The sequence below is a fragment of the Macaca nemestrina genome, chromosome 1 (assembly GCF_043159975.1).
Source record: "Macaca nemestrina isolate mMacNem1 chromosome 1, mMacNem.hap1, whole genome shotgun sequence".
Taxonomy (NCBI): domain Eukaryota; kingdom Metazoa; phylum Chordata; class Mammalia; order Primates; family Cercopithecidae; genus Macaca; species Macaca nemestrina.
The window spans coordinates 43,814,884-43,833,238 of NC_092125.1; the positions used below are offsets into that span (position 1 = coordinate 43,814,884).

Below are 18,355 nucleotides of genomic sequence, written 5' to 3' on the forward strand. Positions count from 1 at the left end.
AGTATCTTACCTACGTACTACCATTCACACACATCTCTAACAAAATCAAGTAATAGAATATTGCCATTTTGTTTTACCTGGTACACACTAGGTGCTCAATAAATATTAATCCCTCCTCTCTATTATTCCCTCCCCGACTCTTTCTATGAGACATGCAGGCCTGTGCATACTGACCTTAAGGACTTGGAACCCCAGATTTGAGTGAGCCTGCCACGAATTATGTGACTCTGAGCAATTTAGATATCTTAATTGATTGAGTTTCCTTATCTGTAAAATGAGGAGGTTGGATTTTATTTCCTCTTTCAAGTCTAATATTCTTAGGTTTTCCATGTGTTCTTTTAGCTAATTCCATCTCTATTGTTCACACCAATTGATTAATAAATGTTTATTGACTGCCTTCTGTGCACCCCTCTAAGCGAAATACTTCAAATGATCACTCTTACGTCAGTGATCATTGAATGTTTTAGAAATTATTGATTGCAAACTTAGTTGGCAATAAGTCACATACTGCTTGTTGTATCTTTTGTATTATCTTGTATTATTATATATTATTTATTATTAAATTCTTTTTTATGTTCACATCCTTTATATTCTCAATTAGATCGCAAACTTAAATCAGAAACCATATGTGACATTATATCTGTTTATGTCTTCTACCTACAGTACCTAGTACAAGTGCTGTAATAACTGCAAATGGTTAATGGATGAATGAGCATTGATGCATGTTGTACATAAATACATGAAAAATATTTACTGATACTAATTCATCTACCAAGCAACAAACTGGGTACTAGGAGAATGAGGCTAATGTAATATAATACTTAGCTTAAAGAAGCTTACAGACCCAGCATGGGAGAAAGATATATTACTGGTCTCAAGAATAAGGCTGTTATTTTACTGGACAGTTTCCTGGATGTATAAGGATTTCATATTTTAAAGTCTTAAATTACTTCCACAGAAATTGTACCTTTTCATTATTTTTTTCTGAATTATATTTAAAAAGCTGTTCTAGACCCTCAACCCCTAATATAAACCAGATTAAAATAAGGTATGGCATAGATGAAAATGGTTGAACCTTGTTGTGTTGAAACTGGGTGATGGGCATATAGCCATTTATATTGCTATTTTCTCTATTTTTGATATCTTTGTAAATCTTCAGAATAAAAATAATAGATCACAAGTAGTATTAATTTAAAAAACCTCAAGTGAAATAGAAAGTGTGATTTCAAAGGATGATTTTGTTTTCAGATTGAAGATGCTCAGGTTCAAGACACTGGTCGTTACACTTGTGAAGCAACAAATGTTGCTGGAAAAACTGAAAAAAATTACAATGTCAATATTTGGGGTAAGTGTAATCAGCTCTTGAAAGCAAATGATGCAGGCTGTGGTTTTTGTGTCACTTAAAATGACATTCATCCATGTAACTAAAACTGATTATAATAGGTAGATGAACAACAATTAGTACGTTTACATGGTTCTGAACTGTCCTGGGTATCAGTTCGTATGACTACTTCGAGAGCAACTCTAGATGAACTTTCTTGTAACTTTGATGTTGAAGGATTCTCCTCATCTGCCTGAGTAACATGCCCTTTGTCTTCCACAGCCAGCGTCTCGTAATGATTGGGCCTTCTCTAGTAACTAGTGGTGGGCTCGTCAATGGAAAGAAAATAAGTCAAAAAGCCAAATTATATATGTGAACTGTGTGTGTATGTGAGAGAAAGAACACAGGTGCTTGCGTGGTGGGAGATAGGATTACTATGATAATCAGGGAGAAAAGCTATTCTCAGTTGAAATTTTACCGTTTGTTACTAATTAAGGTAATTCTTATAGTCACAACTTGAGCCTCAGCTGTGGCTATCAGCTAAAAAGCATTCCCATTTCCAGCATATTCACCTGTATTTCGCATACTTTAAAAAACTCATTTATAATGTACTCATTTGTGTGGTGGGAGATTAGATTACTATAATAACCAGGGAGAAAAGCTATTCTCAGCTGAAATTTTACCATTTGTTACTAATTAAGATAATTCTTACAGTCACAACTTTTGCTTCAGCTGTGGCTGTCAGCTAAAAACCATTCCCATTTCCAGTACATTCACCTGTATTTTACATACTTTAAAAAACTCATAACTTAATAAGCCCTCTTCATTTTGATTGTATTTGTTTAAACTTTTTAATTATTGAAATTATAAGCTGAATTTACCTTTGATTTATAGTTTATTCACAAACATTTTTTAAATAAAAGTAAAACTGGATGAAATAACTTTATTCCAATGGAGAAGAAATACTCTTTAAAATTTTGAAAGCATGCACTGATGTAGAAAATGACTTATTAATAAATGACTATCATTGTTAAAAAACCCTCCAGGCAGGTTATGAGAAACGCTATTATACACCCTGTAAAATTTACTATTAAATAGTAAAAGTTACTATATGGTAAATTTATTTCATTATATACCACTTATATGTCGTTAACTTCTGTTCCTGCCTCTTTTTACCCATTTTCCCTCTCCATTTTCCCTTCCCTTCCATCCTCATTTCTTTCAAATGGGAAAAATATTTATTATTTATATCTAGTTCATTTATTTAATAATTTAATATTTTTATCTAGTTCCAAATATGGACAAGACACTAGACTAAGTGTTATCAAGTAAAGATGACAAAAAAGAAAAAAGAAAAATTAGGAGTGATGATCAATTAGAAACTGAGGTGAAGAATTCCTTTTTCATATGTGATATTTGAGGTACCTGTGGACTATGTGAAGCTGTCCACCCTGCAGCCAGAAATACAAGTCTATCATTTAGGGGAGATAAGAGTGAAAAACATAAGGTTGCAGACATAACTATATAGGTAGCAGATGAAATCACTTGGAGAAGGTAAAAAGAATGTATACAGAAGAGTACTAGATAGGATGGCTCTCAGGTGTACCATATAAGAAGAGAGCTAGTAAAAGAAACTCTAGATAAGAAACTGAGAAGGAAGAGCCTGAGAGGTCGGAGGAGAACCCAGTAAAAAAATGTATCATGGAAACTATTGACAATGTTGTTCTCAGAAGAACACAAGTAAGTTTGATATGGATGAATGGATGAGTGAATGAGTAATATTACATATTGCAGAGAATTCAAATTAAACTAAAAAATATAGTTTACAAATATGCAGACCAGTACCTCTTAAAGAAAAGCAATGTAATAGTGGAAAGCAGGATGCAGTAGGTATAAGAATGAATAAGGGAGAAAGTTGAGACATCAAAGATAGATTAACTAAAAAAAATACTTATATGCTTCCATCTTCTAGGCGCTATGCCATGTGTGGACATAGAGCAATTAGTGAGAAAGACAATGATGTTGCTCTCACAGAACTTATAGTTGGCTGGTGGAGAAATTTCTTTAAATAGTCAAAATTAAAATTAAACCTCCTAAGAGCTATCATAGGTGGTTATGTAGAAAAGCATATGAGAAATGTTTAACTGAGCCCTTAAGGATGCTCAGGCATTAACTCTGAAGAGGGTAAAAGCAATGCAAAGCTCTGGAGAATACTGTCTGTATTCAATGAGCTTAATATTCTTCACTATGGAGCCTAGTGTGATGCGAGGAGAGAGAGGAGATATTAGGTAAAAAGGTAAAAATAGGCATATTGAAGAAGGCCTCTTAAATCAATTTAAAACATATAGATTTGATTCTAAAGGTGATAGAATAAACTAAAGAGATTTTAAAAAGGACCGGATGCTCAGGTCTGTATTTTAGAAGAAAGCAGACATATTTAATAAATTGAATCAACATGGTTCAGTTGATTAGATGAAGTTTGGAAACAAGAAGAGTAAAGGATGGATGTCTGTGTGGCTTAGCCGACTGGGCCGTGAGGATAATAGTGTCCTTTTCTCAGAGAAGGAACAAAGAGGGCTCAGTTCAGTTTTGGACAAGTCAAATTTGACAATGCTTCTAAGGCATCCAACTTGAGATGTTAAGTAGTTAGTTGGATATAAAAGTCTAGACCTCAGAGAGGGTCTCCATTACAGATATAGATTTTCAAATATTTGTATTAATGAGAAGCCCTGGGGGTAGAGAAGGGTAGAGTTTAGAATGGAGATCATAAATTTATAGTAGTGACAATCTATGCAATTGTGTCATTTTCTTTTGGAACTTTCAGTTTGTGGTATCAGTGACAGAGTAAACTGTAGGATTCATCCAGAGTAAGGGTATTGACAAATAAGAAGGGCAAAGGTACAAGGCAGTTGAGAATATTGACAAAGGAACAGTTGAAATTATTAATTATGAAATCTACTCTGAGTAGAGAAGTCGGTAAACAGAAGAATAGGCAGCTGGATAGGGGGACTTCTGAGAAATGAAAACACTTGAGATTCAATTAAGTCAATGGGAATTGACTTGAGAATTGGGAATAATTGAGAGCAAAAAGAACAGAGAAGTTGTCAGAAAGAGGCCTAAATTTATAAACTTACAGGAGGAATGTTCTAGATGATGGGAAGAGCCATGGTATGGCTTCTGATGGAAAATGGGATGGGTATATCAATAACTGAGTAGACAGGGTATTTAGACTGGTTATACATGTGGATGTTGGGTTCATACAGAGTGATGGTAGGACTTAGTTTGAAAAGTATAAGAACACAGACTGTTCAGTGAATAAAGGAAGAATGACAGGTTTACAGATGGGATTTAAAAAAAGAGAGAGAGAGAGAAAAATAAATTGGTTATATGAGCCTCAAAGGAATAGAGGCTTTTACATGGGATGGTTGAACAATGACCGGAAGCCGCACTAGGGGTGCAAGAGGATTCTCCCACTCCTCAACTCTCAGGAGTTTGGAAGAACAAGCCATCTACCAGCTGACAGTCCTGCAGCCAAAGAAGTGTCCTCAAGGAGAGTTCAGCCAGCAACTGCAGATTCCAGCGCCTTTGAGAAAATCTTGGGTAGTCAGTATTCACTTTGAAGGTTCCAGGGTGAAGCTGTAGGCCACTAGAGAAGCAGACTGTGCAATCTGAAATAGGTAATATGTCCTTTCTTTAGACAAAACCCCTTGCCTCTGTTCTTTAGAATATGTTATATGCCTTATGTTTCCTGTTCTGTTCACTATTTGAGATATCAAAGCTAGCCAGGCAACAGTGACTGGGCTAAGTTTAAACTTGGTAGGTACTTTAGCTTTTTGATGCAAGGTATCTAAATATCTTGCATCAAATATACATTTTATAATAGCTAAATATATGAGATAACATATTTTGTAAGTTATGATAAAGTAGCTTCTCTTTATGCCATTCTGAATATTTTGATAAATTTCTATCTGTGTACATGGGAAGTCTGCTATTAGCTATTTATGCTACATCTTACAGGTGACTTTTAATTTGATGTTGATGTCAACCTCATATGCCAATTTCTTCATTATGTCATTTGAGTAGAAGCCTTTTATCTTACATGTAAACTGTTAGGAAAATTCTATATGAAATGAGTGGAAAAATATTTTTATTTTTTTCCAGTCCCCCCAAATATTGGTGGTTCTGATGAACTTACTCAACTTACAGTCATTGAAGGGAATCTCATTAGTCTGTTGTGTGAATCAAGTGGTATTCCACCCCCAAATCTCATTTGGAAGAAGAAAGGTCAGTTTTCATCCTTGAAATTTATAAAATTAAATGAAAATAGAAGATGGATATTGACTTTGTTTGACAAATGTGTTAGATTATAAACAAATTTTCCTGGAATTTGCATACTAAATGCTAGACAGCAAAATTGCTTTATATTAAATGTGCAACATGTGATCCTTCTACACTACCCAGCTGAAATTTTTTTAAGACTGTTAACTCCTCCCTAGAAAAAAAAAAAATTCTGCATTGATTGATTATTTTTGAATCAAATGCATTATAGGGCAGCTATAAACATTGAGAATGCACCATTCAGGAACTACATTTTCTTCTTTAAAATAAGTTTTAAACTTCCTGGGTGATTGGTTCAGTCATACCCCAAACCTCAGCATCACACAATACATCCATGTAATAAACCTGCACCTGTACCTCCTGAATATAAAATAAAAGTTGATATTATTAAAAAGTAACATTTTTTCTCTGTGACAGTTTTCAATGTACATTAAGAATGAATTCTGTGTTTGACCAGATTTTCAATTTATTTATCAACAGCTCCTTAAGCCCACTAAGTAGCAGAAAGATCATTTAAATTTTTAGTTCATTTAAATATTAGTGCTCCTTCATTTTACATACTAGGGCAGGATTATTTTACAGTGTCATTTGCCTTTTATATACTTGAACTAAGTAAACAAGTATCATATTTAGTAATGTATACAAAATGCTTTACATTTCTGCCTCATATTCTGCCATTTGGACTTCTTTGCAGGCTCTCCAGTGCTGACTGACTCCATGGGGCGAGTTAGAATTTTATCTGGGGGCAGGCAATTACAAATTTCAATTGCTGAAAAGTCTGATGCGGCACTCTATTCATGTGTGGCATCGAATGTTGCTGGAACTGCAAAGAAAGAATACAGTCTGCAAGTTTACAGTAAGTTGTTGATTAGCCAGGCTTTGGCACAATTTTCTTTTAAATCTTTTCATCCTTCTCATTTACTTTATAAAATATCTTTAATATTCATTCAAAATGGTACGGTTGTAACTATCATATGACACACACATTTAAATTGTGCTGACATAACTGGAGAGCAATTACTTCCTTCTGGCTGTTATTCGGCATTACAGCTGTCCACTCTGCATTAGGTCACCAATGACAGAACATCAGTGTGGCTGTAATTTGTTGGGGGCAGATAGTGGACACATGGAGGGGGAAGGGAGAGCATTTTACCATAGGGGATATTTACAATATGTGAAAACATTTTATTTTAAAGATTATTTTACTTGTATAAGATCTTAGAGTGCTTAAGATAGTTGTATACTCATTTAATATTCACATGAGCTGTTATATAAGACAAAACTGTCGCCTCCATTTTGTGTACGTGGAAATTTAAGCTCCGAGAGGTTTTGTTGGTTGAACAAGGTCATGTGGCTTGTGTGTGGTAGGACTGACACTAGAACATCGGATTACTGACACGGGCCTACTTTTCTTTCCACACATATATGTATTAGAATTGATCTAATTTTTGTTCCTAGCATCAATGACACGTGAATTCAGCTTCAAACAACAGAATAAATGGCTATAAGTGGCTTAACCAAGTAAAGGTTTATGTTCTCACATAATAAGAAGGCAGAGGTTAGCATTAATCACTGGAGTTGGTCAGCGGCTTAATTGTGTCAGCATAGGAGCTCTGGCATTCTACTGATCCCTCCTTCATGGTCTCAAGATGGTAGCTGTTATTGTGGTATCAATTCCACGTGGAAGGCAGGAGGAAGGGAAAGGGCTGGTATCTTTCCCTTTTGTTAGGAGAGCAAAATTTTCCCCAAAATCCGCAGCAGACCTCTGTTTAGGTTTTACAGGCCTAAATTCATTCATGTGGTTACCCCAGTTTCCCAACAAGACTGAGAAACCATCTCAGCTTTTCCAACTCATACTGTAAAAGGGAGAAGGAAGAAAGGAGTTAATAACAGACATTGGGTTGTAAGCTAGGCTACTGTATCTGTTTTAAATGACTACTAGGAAGACTTATGTAAAGCAGGGCTACAAGTGATAAGTTCAAATATTTGTATAGCTTCTCAAAAGTGGGAAGTTAGTGAACTGTGTCAATAGCTTCATTTTAGGTAGGAACCCACTTAAAACATTGGAGAAGAATTCCACCTCTCAGCATAACATCATGTCTGTTAGTCCTGGGTCTTTTCTTTAGTTGTTTATATTTTAACATAAAAATATATTTAAGTTTGGCTGATGAAAATTCCTATGTAAGACTTGAAACAAACATTTCCTATTTTGTTTCTTTTAATCTTCCTCCAACCCTCAGTTAGACCGACCATAACCAACAGTGGCAGCCACCCTACTGAAATTATTGTGACCCGAGGGAAGAGTATCTCCTTGGAGTGTGAGGTGCAGGGTATTCCTCCACCAACAGTGAGTTGGATGAAAGATGGCCGCCCCTTGATCAAGGCAAAGGGAGTGGAAATACTGGATGAAGGTCACATCCTTCAGCTGAAGAACATTCATGTATCTGACACAGGCCGTTATGTGTGTGTTGCTGTGAATGTAGCAGGAATGACTGACAAAAAATATGACTTAAGTGTCCATGGTAAGTAGAAAGAAGCTCAATATGTTCATTTACTGGCTAATATAATCTAACATCCTGGATGGGAGATATAGGCCCCAAGTTATGAAAGTCATTTATTTATAATCCATCATTTTAAACATATATACCTTTTCCCCAGGTCAGTCTCATTTATCCTTCTATACCTGACCTCACATTATTTACCTTGCTGAAATAAGCACATATTAGATATTCTTTAAGGAAAGCACACAGTAAAGTAGAAAATTGTTGTCTTCAAATGCTTTTGGTCTGATGCTGTCCCAAGTAAAATCTCTATTTTATGTTTTCCAAATTAGCTGACTTAACTGGATTTGTATAAAGGTAAGTGCCTTAGAATTTACTGACTCATCATCAGTTAGACATGAGTTATACTGAAGTCAGCTTTAATATTCCAACTCTAATGAGTCATAAATGTCAATAAGAATAGAGCAAACATTGTAAAAGTGTTCCTATTTCTCCACATCCTCTCCAGCACCTGTTGTTTCCTGACTTTTTAATGATTGCCATTCTAACTGGTGTGAGATGGTATCTCATTGTGGTTTTGATTTGCATTTCTCTGATGGCCAGGGATGACGAGCATTTTTTCATGTGTCTGTTGGTTGTATGAATGTCTTCTTTTGAGAAATGTCTGTTCAAATGCTTTGCCCACTTTTTGATGGGGTTGTTTGTTTTTTTCTTGTAAATTTGTTTGAGTTCTTTGTAGGTTCTGGATGTTAGCCCTTTGTCAGATGAGTAGATTGCAAAAATTTTCTCCCATTCTGTAGGTTGCCTGTTCACTCTAATGGTAGTTTCTTTTGCTGTGCAGAAGCTCTTTAGTTTAATGAGATCCCATTTGTCAATTTTGGCTTTTGTTGCCATTGCTTTTGGTGTTTTAGACATGAAGTCCTTGCCCATGCCTATGTCCTGAATGGTATTACTTAGGTTTTCTTCTAAGGTTTTTATGGTATTAGGTCTAACATTTAAGTCTCTAATCCATCTTGAATTAATTTTCATATAAGGAGTAAGGAGAGGATGCAGTTTCAGCTTTCTACTTATGGCTAGCCAATTTTCCCAGCACCATTTATTAAATAGGGAATTCTGTCTTCATTTCTTGTTTTTGTCAGGTTTGTCAAAGATCAGATGGCTGTAGATGTGTGGTATTATTTCTGAGGGCTCTGTTCTGTTCCATTGGTCTATATCTCTGTTTTGGTACCAGTACCACACTGTTTTGGTTACTGTAGCCTTGTAGTATAGTTTGAAGTCAGGTAGCGTGATGCCTCCAGCTTTGTTCTTTTGACTTAGGATTGTCTTGGCAATGCGGGCTCTTTTTTGGTTCCATATGAACTTTAAAGCAGTTTTTTCCAATTCTGTGAAGAAAGTTGTTGGTAGCTTGATTTGGGATGACATTGAATCTATGGTGGGATTGTAAACTAGTTCAACCATTGTGGAAAACAGTATGGCAATTCCTCAAGGATCTAGAACTAGAAATACCATATGACCCAGCCATCCCATTACTGGGTATATACCCAAAGGATTATAAATCATGCTACTATAGAGACACATGCACACGTATGTTTATTGCAGCACTATTCACAATAGCAAAGACTTAGAATCAACCCAGATTTCCATCAGTGACAGACTGGATTAAGAAAATGTGGCACATATACACCATGGAATACTATGCAGCCATGAAAAAGGATGAGTTCATGTCCTTTGTAGGGACATGGATGCAGCTGGAAACCATCATTCTGAGCGAACTATCACAAGAACAGAAAGCCAAACACCGCATGTTCTCACTCATAGGTGGGAATTGAACAGTGAGATCTCTTGGGCACAGGAAGGGGAAACTCACACACCGGGGCCTATTGGTGGGGGGGAGGGATGGCATTGGGAGTTATACCTGATGTAAATGACGAGTTGATGGGTGCTGACGAGTTGATGGGTGCAGCACACCGACATGGCATATATATACCTATGTAACAAACCTGCATGTTGTTCACATGTACCCTAGAACTTAAAGTATAATAATAATAAAAAGAATAGACCAAACATACACATACATAGGGACAATGACTTAGATGTGTACATTTTGAACTATAATTTTTATAGCTATAGAAACAATGGTAAATTTAATGGACACAGATCTTGTAACTTGCCCTCAGTTAAGACACACATGAAGTTCAGTGTTAATATCCTGTAGTTTGCAGCCAATGTTTGTGCCAAAGCTATAGGAATCACAACACAATAGGGAAGATGAATTAATCTTAAGTACTTTTTTGTTGGATTACTCTTAATTTTTAGGATTAGATGATTGATTTTTTTAGGAAATCTCTATATGTAGGTTATAAATCCGTATCACAAATTTGCAAGAAAAGATGAGTGATTCATATTCACAGTAGCAAAGACATACAATCAGCCTAGGTGCTGATTAATAAATGGTGGATTGGATAAAGAAAATATGGTACATATGCACCATGGAATACTACACAGCCAAAACTCATGTCCTTTGCAGCAACATGAATGTAGCTGGAGGCTGTAATCATCAGTGAATTCATGGAGGAACGGAAAATCAGATGCCCCATATTCTCACTTATAAGTGGGAACTAAATATTGAGTACCCAAAGACATAAACATGGCAATAGTAGACACAGGGGACTATTGAAGGGGAAGGAGGAAAGGAGGCAGGGGTTCAAAAACTAACTCTTGGGTTCTATGCTTACCACCTAGGTGACAGGATCAATCATACCCCAAGCCTCAGCATCACAGAATATACCCATGTAACAAACCTGCACATGTATCCCCTTAGTCTAAAATGGAAGTTTAAATTGCAATTAAAAAAAAAGGGGGGGGTGAGTGACTCATACAAAATCACTCACCACTATTGGAATAACAATATGAAAATAATTTACTGCTAAGATTGAGGAAGAAGTGACATTTTTACTTCCAGGAATATCTCTCTCTCTCTCTCTCTCTCTCTCTCTCTCTCACACACACACACACACACACACACACACACACACACAGAACTGGTTGTTGTGATTGCTTATTTTGCTTACTGTTAATCAGAAAATGGAAGTCTTATTAACCATACACTGTTTAGGATTTGATGTTTGATATACAACATCAGGTATATCAAATGTATAGCAGGCAACTAATATTTCCATTCCCCATTTGTTTTATTTTGTCTTACAGCTCCTCCAAGCATCATAGGAAACCACAGGTCACCTGAAAATATCAGTGTGGTAGAAAAGAACTCAGTATCCTTGACTTGTGAAGCTTCTGGAATTCCCCTGCCTTCCATAACCTGGCTTAAAGATGGATGGCCTGTCAGCCTTAGCAATTCTGTGAGGATTCTCTCAGGTATTAGAAATTCTGGTAGCCTTATAATCTTGTAAGCTTCATGAGGCTACAATTTCTCCTTAATTTCAAGTTTCTCAGTGTTTTTATTGTTTTATTTTTTTTAACCTAGCTGCTTACTATAATACTCACTAATCATATTAAGAAAAAAATATTTGAAAGGACGTAAGAAGCTATATGAAAATGGGAAATCTCCGAATATCTCTAGACCCCTTTTAAAAACAAATCTTGGCACTTGTTGATTACTTCAGTCATGGGATGTCAAAGCATTCATGCTACAATGAGCATCAACCAACTTGAAAAGAATTACAGGAAGTGCTGAAATTGAATCCAAAGTCTACAGTGAATCCTAGAATATAAAATACCTCTATATCCAAATATTAATATTTCAACGTATTCATGACTAATCTCAGTTTACATTTCTAAAATGGGATAGTTTCCTATGAGCTAAGACTTTATTGTCAAGAGATATTGATCATATTCCTCATATAATTTTGTGGGAAAATCCAAATAGCTTGTCATTTGTGGATCAATATAAGCGTAGAGAGAGATTTTTAAGGCAAGCCGCATAAATCTGCACTTGGCCCATTTTAGTAATGACTTGGATACAGACTAAGATAATCTTGCCAAGTGTTTGGTTAATAAAAAGCTTAGATACTTAGAAAAATACCTAATGTGTGATTGAAGGCTTCCAAATTCAAACACACCTCATGCTGGAACTTTTGGGTTAAACCTAACAAGATGAAGGTTAAGTAAGGCTCGTGATGACCCTCTATATAATTACTAATTATGCTAGTTTATGATCTCTTTGCACTTACAGTCAAACCAGTGATGAGATTATGATGAAGTATAGCTTCAGCACTCTTAATATGAAAAGATGTCTGAATTGTGTTAGTTTCTCAGTATGCTTTAAAATACGATGTGATTATCCCGACAACAAATGCAATATTTTGCCACATCAATAAACTATATTTTCTCCAATAAGAAAAGCAGGAGATATTTTGCACTATAAACTTAGCAGAACTTATTAGAAAGACAAGAAGAAAGGCTTAATGACAGTATTTTCAGAGAAAAATATGATGGGAAATTATCACATAATGATTAATATATCTGTATTTAACCTGGAGAAACATTTTGTGGTATATTTAGTATATAATCCAAAGTAAATTTAAATATTTGATGAGCCATGGTGTAGAAAGGATTATGTTGTTTTTTTCTAGTTCCAGAGGTTAAAAGTAATGTCAGTATATGGAAGATTCTAGGGACAGATTTGTATCTGAATATAAACAACTTAACAGATACTTAGCTTGCTTAAAGTCAAGATGAGCTACTTTACGTGGCAGTAAGCTCCCTTCACCTAAATGTGCTCAAAATTTACCACTACTGAAGGCATATTCAGAAAAGATTCTTTCCTAGTGCTGGAATTAAGTCTAAAAAACCTAAGTTCCACTTGTTTCTTCCCAATCTTGGTTTATAACTGATAGGAGCTTGACGAAGAATGTACATTGCTATTAACCACATTTATTGTCTATAATACTCACTATATTTATGACCTCAGACTAGTTACTTAACTTTGCTAACTTCAGTTTGATCACTTGTAAAGTGATAATAATATTTGCTTCAGGGTTTTTGTAAGGATGAAATGAGATCTCTAAAACAGTTAACACAGCACTTGCTTCTATGGAAGCATCCAATACCTGTTTCTTGTTATTGTCATAGACAACCTGGTAAAAGATTTGTGGTCTGTCTGTCCTGGGAAACTTTCCTATGTCCTTACTATGATGTTTTTACTTTGACAGGACTCTCAGTCTCTGTTGATCTTAAGAAATACATACTAATGCTGGGAGGTGGAGCTTGCAGTGAGCCAAAGTCACGCCATTCCACTCCAGCCTGTGCTACAGAGCGAGACTCTGTCTCAGAAAAAAAAAAAAAAAGAAAAAAAGAAAAAGAAAATACACACACACACACACACACACACACACACTAATGGCAAAGATTGTATTAATATGTGGTTACCAAAGCCTAAACGCATTATCTTCTTGGCTTGAAATTATATTTATCTTTCTGGCTTTTTAAAAAATGTTCAATTGCTAAGAAAGTAGAGACTCTTATTAAATATAGTAAGTGTAGCAGAGCTCCTGGAAGTGAAAAAGGCAAGCTAAAGTGATGTGCTCTAGTTTGTTACAAATTTACAGAAGTGGTGTTTTGGTTTTATCTATCTTTGTTGTGCTTGACTAGCAGCTGGAGATCCCTGAGTGAACACATGATAAGTATTTCACCTTGTGGTGCTGCCAAATGAGTTATTCAGTTTTACAATCTGAACATGTTGCGTTGTGCAATAGATAAATGAGAATCAAATGAATGGCATATGACTTGCTTGGTCTTCAGTCTCCTGTACATGCCTATTTCATTAATATTAGTCCTCCTGAGAATTTAAGTATAGCTTTTCTAAAAGCAGTACTTTGATGAAGACCCTATCATGGTTATGAAGTTATCTGCCAGAAACAGATAACTGCTATAAAAATTTAATAGGTACAAGAAACGTCTCCATATAATTTACTGTCAGAACCCATTTTTGGTTTTCACTGGATTAAGTGAGAAGGCCACAAAACCAAGAGAAAAGGAAGATCATGAAACTTATGAGGCTGAGGTTTGTAGAGCCAGCAGTGATTCATAAAAGTTGTATTGCTTTAGTATTCTCAACTGGAATCATATTATGATCTCACTAATCTGAAGTGGCAGTGAGTGCTTGAATCCTTCCCTAATTGATATAAGTTTTTAAAGCACTTTTACTTCTTAAGTAAACATAATTTCTGTTTACTAATTCAATTGGGGAAAAAAGGCTAGATTCAGGTAATTAGCTTTGTTTGTCTAAATAAGATACTACTAAGTTCACCTTTCAGTAGGTTGAGGATGGGAAAGTTGCTTATAGAAAAAGTTTAATGTCAGCTTGTGTTTACATAAACAGAAAACAGATTGAATACTCCTGGGAAACCAGACCCAGGTGAATATTTACATGAAAATTTCATGTTAACCATTACACTGTTTTTAGTTCAAATTCAGGGTGCTAAGCAAAAATATACCAGCTAGAAAATTATTACACAATCCAATAAATGAACTACTTCTTTTGTTGGACCTTACTCCTCAAATGGTGCCCAGGACTTTGTTCTCTCAGTGTCTCTTAGTTCTCCACAGGTTTTGTTTCATCTTATTTGTTGACTCTTCTGCCTTTATCTTTAAGAGTTTCCCTCCAAATTACACCCCCAGTATATCAGAGTTTCACTTTCAGTCTACTTGCATTTCTTAGATGAATATTTCTTCAAACAAAATGTTACATAGATGTTCAAAGTACAAAAAGAAACAAAAGCAGTGTATCACTAGTGCGTGAAGTAACCCCATAACATTTTATATAAATGTAGGATTCCATGAAGCTCAATTGAAAGCTGGTAGTCTTCATTCTCCTATCTTCCTTATATTAGGTTGGTGCATAAGTAATTGTGGTTTTTGCCATTGAAAGTAATGGTAATGTATTGATGTCACCCAAATCTGGGTGTCTGGTCTGGTTATCTTTCTGACATTCCCATATTATATGTTCAATGGAAAACTAAGACTATTTTTCCAATCGTCTGATCACAGTTGTCTTTCTAAGCACAAATTGGATCATGATCCCTGTTTGTTTATACACTCCATAGTCTTTCGTGAACACAATAAAATCTAAATTCCTTAGCACAGCATTCACAGGTCCACACAATCTGGCCGTACTCCATCAAGCCTCATCTCTTACCATTTTCTCCACCTGCTCTGCTTTTGGTACCACTTCTCACACCGACTTTCTACCTCTGTCTCTTCATTAGCATCCGTATTAGTCTGTTTTCATACGACTATAAAGAAATATTTGAGATTGAGTAATTTATAAAGGTGAGAGGTTTAATTGACTTACATTCTGCATGGCTGGGGAGGCCTCAGGAAACTTACAATCATGGCAGAAGGGGAAGCAGGCACCTTCTTCACAAGACGGCAGAAGAGAGAGTATGTGAAGGGAAGACCTGTCAAATGCTTATGAAACTATCAGATCTCATAGCAACTCACTCACTATCATGAGAACAGCATGGGGGAAACCATTCCCGTGATCCAGTCACCTCCCACCAAGTCCCTCCCTTGACATGTGGGGATTATGGGGATTACAATTCGAGATGACACTTGGGTGGGGTCACAGAGCCAAACCATATCAGCATCTCTCAACTTGTGTGTAAAGTATACTTACCTTTTAAGATCATATTCAAACATCACCTTCTCTGTGAAACAACATTTCTTGCTTGCTGTCATCTAACATTATATATTTTTTTAATCTATTGAACTAGAAGATTTTTCTGAGTTATTTTGTTTTATACAGGTTTAAAATGTGATTTTTGTAAAAGCTTGAAATAAATTCACTTTAAGGGCCTCTAAAGCGTACAGATTAAATTTTTACCTAAATTGAGCATCACTTGGATGGCTTATAAAGTTTCATTTTTCTTTTTAAGTCATCTTAAAAAGATGGTTTGCTTCTGCAGGAGGCAGGATGCTACGGCTGATGCAGACCAGAATGGAAGATGCTGGCCAATATACTTGTGTTGTAAGGAATGCAGCTGGTGAAGAAAGAAAAATCTTTGGGCTTTCAGTATTAGGTACCTATATAGTTTGCAATATCTAGGAAAAAACTTTAATTGCCTTAAATCCTGGAAGCAGAGTTAAAATTTATTTACCACTTGATCTCATACCTGTGTTATTTAGACCCTGGACTGTGACTCTTGGCAAGAATTCAATATTAGAATTGTTTGGAGGCAATCAGGCAATTGTTTGGAGGAATTAAAATGCCTGTTTTAATTCACAATTGCTCAACAATATTCTGAGAGGCTGAATGACTTGTTCAATGTGAATGCATATTAGAGTTATAGTAGAAGAAATAAAAGTCAAATAAATATTCCTGGTGATTTGTTGACATATTTTTATGCAGACTTTATAATTTACATTACAATAAAATTCATTATAATTGGATTTGTGACATATAACTTTAAAAGTAGACTTAATCAAAATAATATTATGACATTCTAGCAGTCAGATAATGAATGTGGATTGGGGGATTTGTTTTGAAGGTTATGACTTAATAAAACCATACATAAATACCTATAAAACAGCAACCTTGCTGTTAAGAGCTGTTATTTTGTTGTTGTTGTTGTTGTTTTTCAGTACCACCTCATATTTTGGGTGAAAATACATTGGAAGATGTGAAGGTAAAAGAGAAACAGAGTGTTACGCTGACTTGTGAAGTGACAGGTATGGGGCTCAGCTCTCAGACTTTTGATGCTCCCCCCATTCACTGATAGTCATTGTCTCCACTATATATCTTATTAAATTTTTAAAATATATTTAGGGGGTATAAGTGCAGTTTTGTTACATGGATATATTGAATACTGGTGAAGTCTCAGTGATGGTAAACATTACCCAAGTAGTGTGTATTTTACCTATTAGGTAATTTCTCATCTCTCAACCCCTCTCCCACCCCCGCACCCTTCCTAGTCCCCAAGGTCTATTATTTCACTCTTTGTGTGCTAAGTAATTTATACACATTACTTAGCTCCCATTTGTAAGTTAGAACATATGGTATTTGACTTTTTGTTTCTGAGTTACTCCAGTTAAGATAAAGGCCTCCAGTTCCATTCATATTGCTGCAAAAATATGATTTCATTCTTTTTATGGATAGGTAGCATTTCATGGTGTGTACATATATATATGTGTGTGTATACAGATACGTATCTTTGCTATTGTGAATAGTGCTATGGTAAACATACTAGTGAAGGTATCTTTTTGTTATGATTTATTTTCCTTTGGATAGATACTGAGTCCCACTATATATTATTAATCAGTTGAGAAAAAGTCCAGCTACTATAATTGGCATTTGAAATTGAATTCTAGTTCAGTATAGCTGGCAGAAATGTAGGAGGAAACCTTTCAAATTCTGTGGAGACAAAAAGGAGATACCAACAAGAAAGGAAGAAAGAAAGAGTGAGGGGCGGGGAGGAAGAAAGGGAGGGAGGGAGGAAGGGAAGGAAGAAAGAAAAAGAAGGAAGGAAGAAAGAAACAAACTGGTCTTTTCTTTCAGTTCAATAAATCATTCTTTTTTGAAAAATTATTCTGCTTCTACTTATATGTATGTTTATCTTGCCCTACCTTTTTAAATTTTTGTTTCCTTCCCTGTGTTTGTGCCTTCCTTTCCTTTTCCTGTTTACTTAAATTTCATTTCAAAGAAATGGGTAGGAGTTTTGGTGAAAGAATGGCATTATTTCATAGTGGGGATTTTCCAAGAACAATATTGTTACTTTTTGTTAGCATGTTTGAATATTACAAAGGGAATATAGACTAGGAAAAATAAAAATTCTAATACCAGTTTCACCATCTTTACCAGTAAATTGATTTCTTGCGTATAATCAAAATAAACACATCTCTAAGAGCATATTTTCAAGGCTGTCTTTTTATTGTAGATGGCCTTGCAGTTTTAAAGTAACAATGAAAGTAGCCCATAACATTTTATGGAAAGCCAGAGTTTTAAGGAAGATTCAATGAGTTTCTTATTTCATTGTTTGTCTGCCTTATGTGAGCAATAAATTTAAATAAGCAGAGAGGGGAATGTTTCCATTTTAAGAAAAGCAGATATAAAGAGTGTGATATTACTTACCCTGTTAATTTTTTCCTAGAAATAATGTAGTAATTAACAACAGTTGCATAGATAACCATTGCCTAAATTTTATAAAATCCTGTCTTCAAGCTAGTATATCATCCTAGC

The 18,355-nt window shown here is 35.4% G+C and overlaps 1 protein-coding gene across 10 annotated transcripts in view; it reads left to right on the plus strand.

The window, feature by feature from the left end:
- The window catches only part of LOC105484596 (hemicentin 1), a 514,524-nt gene that overhangs the window by 373,672 nt on the left and 122,497 nt on the right, over positions 1–18,355 (plus strand). For all 10 annotated transcript variants that reach the window (XM_024793708.2, XM_024793713.2, XM_024793709.2 and 7 more), the window contains 7 exons: positions 1,249–1,345; positions 5,483–5,605; positions 6,354–6,515; positions 7,900–8,181; positions 11,368–11,535; positions 16,086–16,199; positions 16,762–16,848. In XM_024793708.2, the coding sequence (XP_024649476.2) occupies positions 1,249–1,345; positions 5,483–5,605; positions 6,354–6,515; positions 7,900–8,181; positions 11,368–11,535; positions 16,086–16,199; positions 16,762–16,848 (1,033 nt within the window). The remainder of the gene's footprint in view (positions 1–1,248; positions 1,346–5,482; positions 5,606–6,353; positions 6,516–7,899; positions 8,182–11,367; positions 11,536–16,085; positions 16,200–16,761; positions 16,849–18,355) is intronic.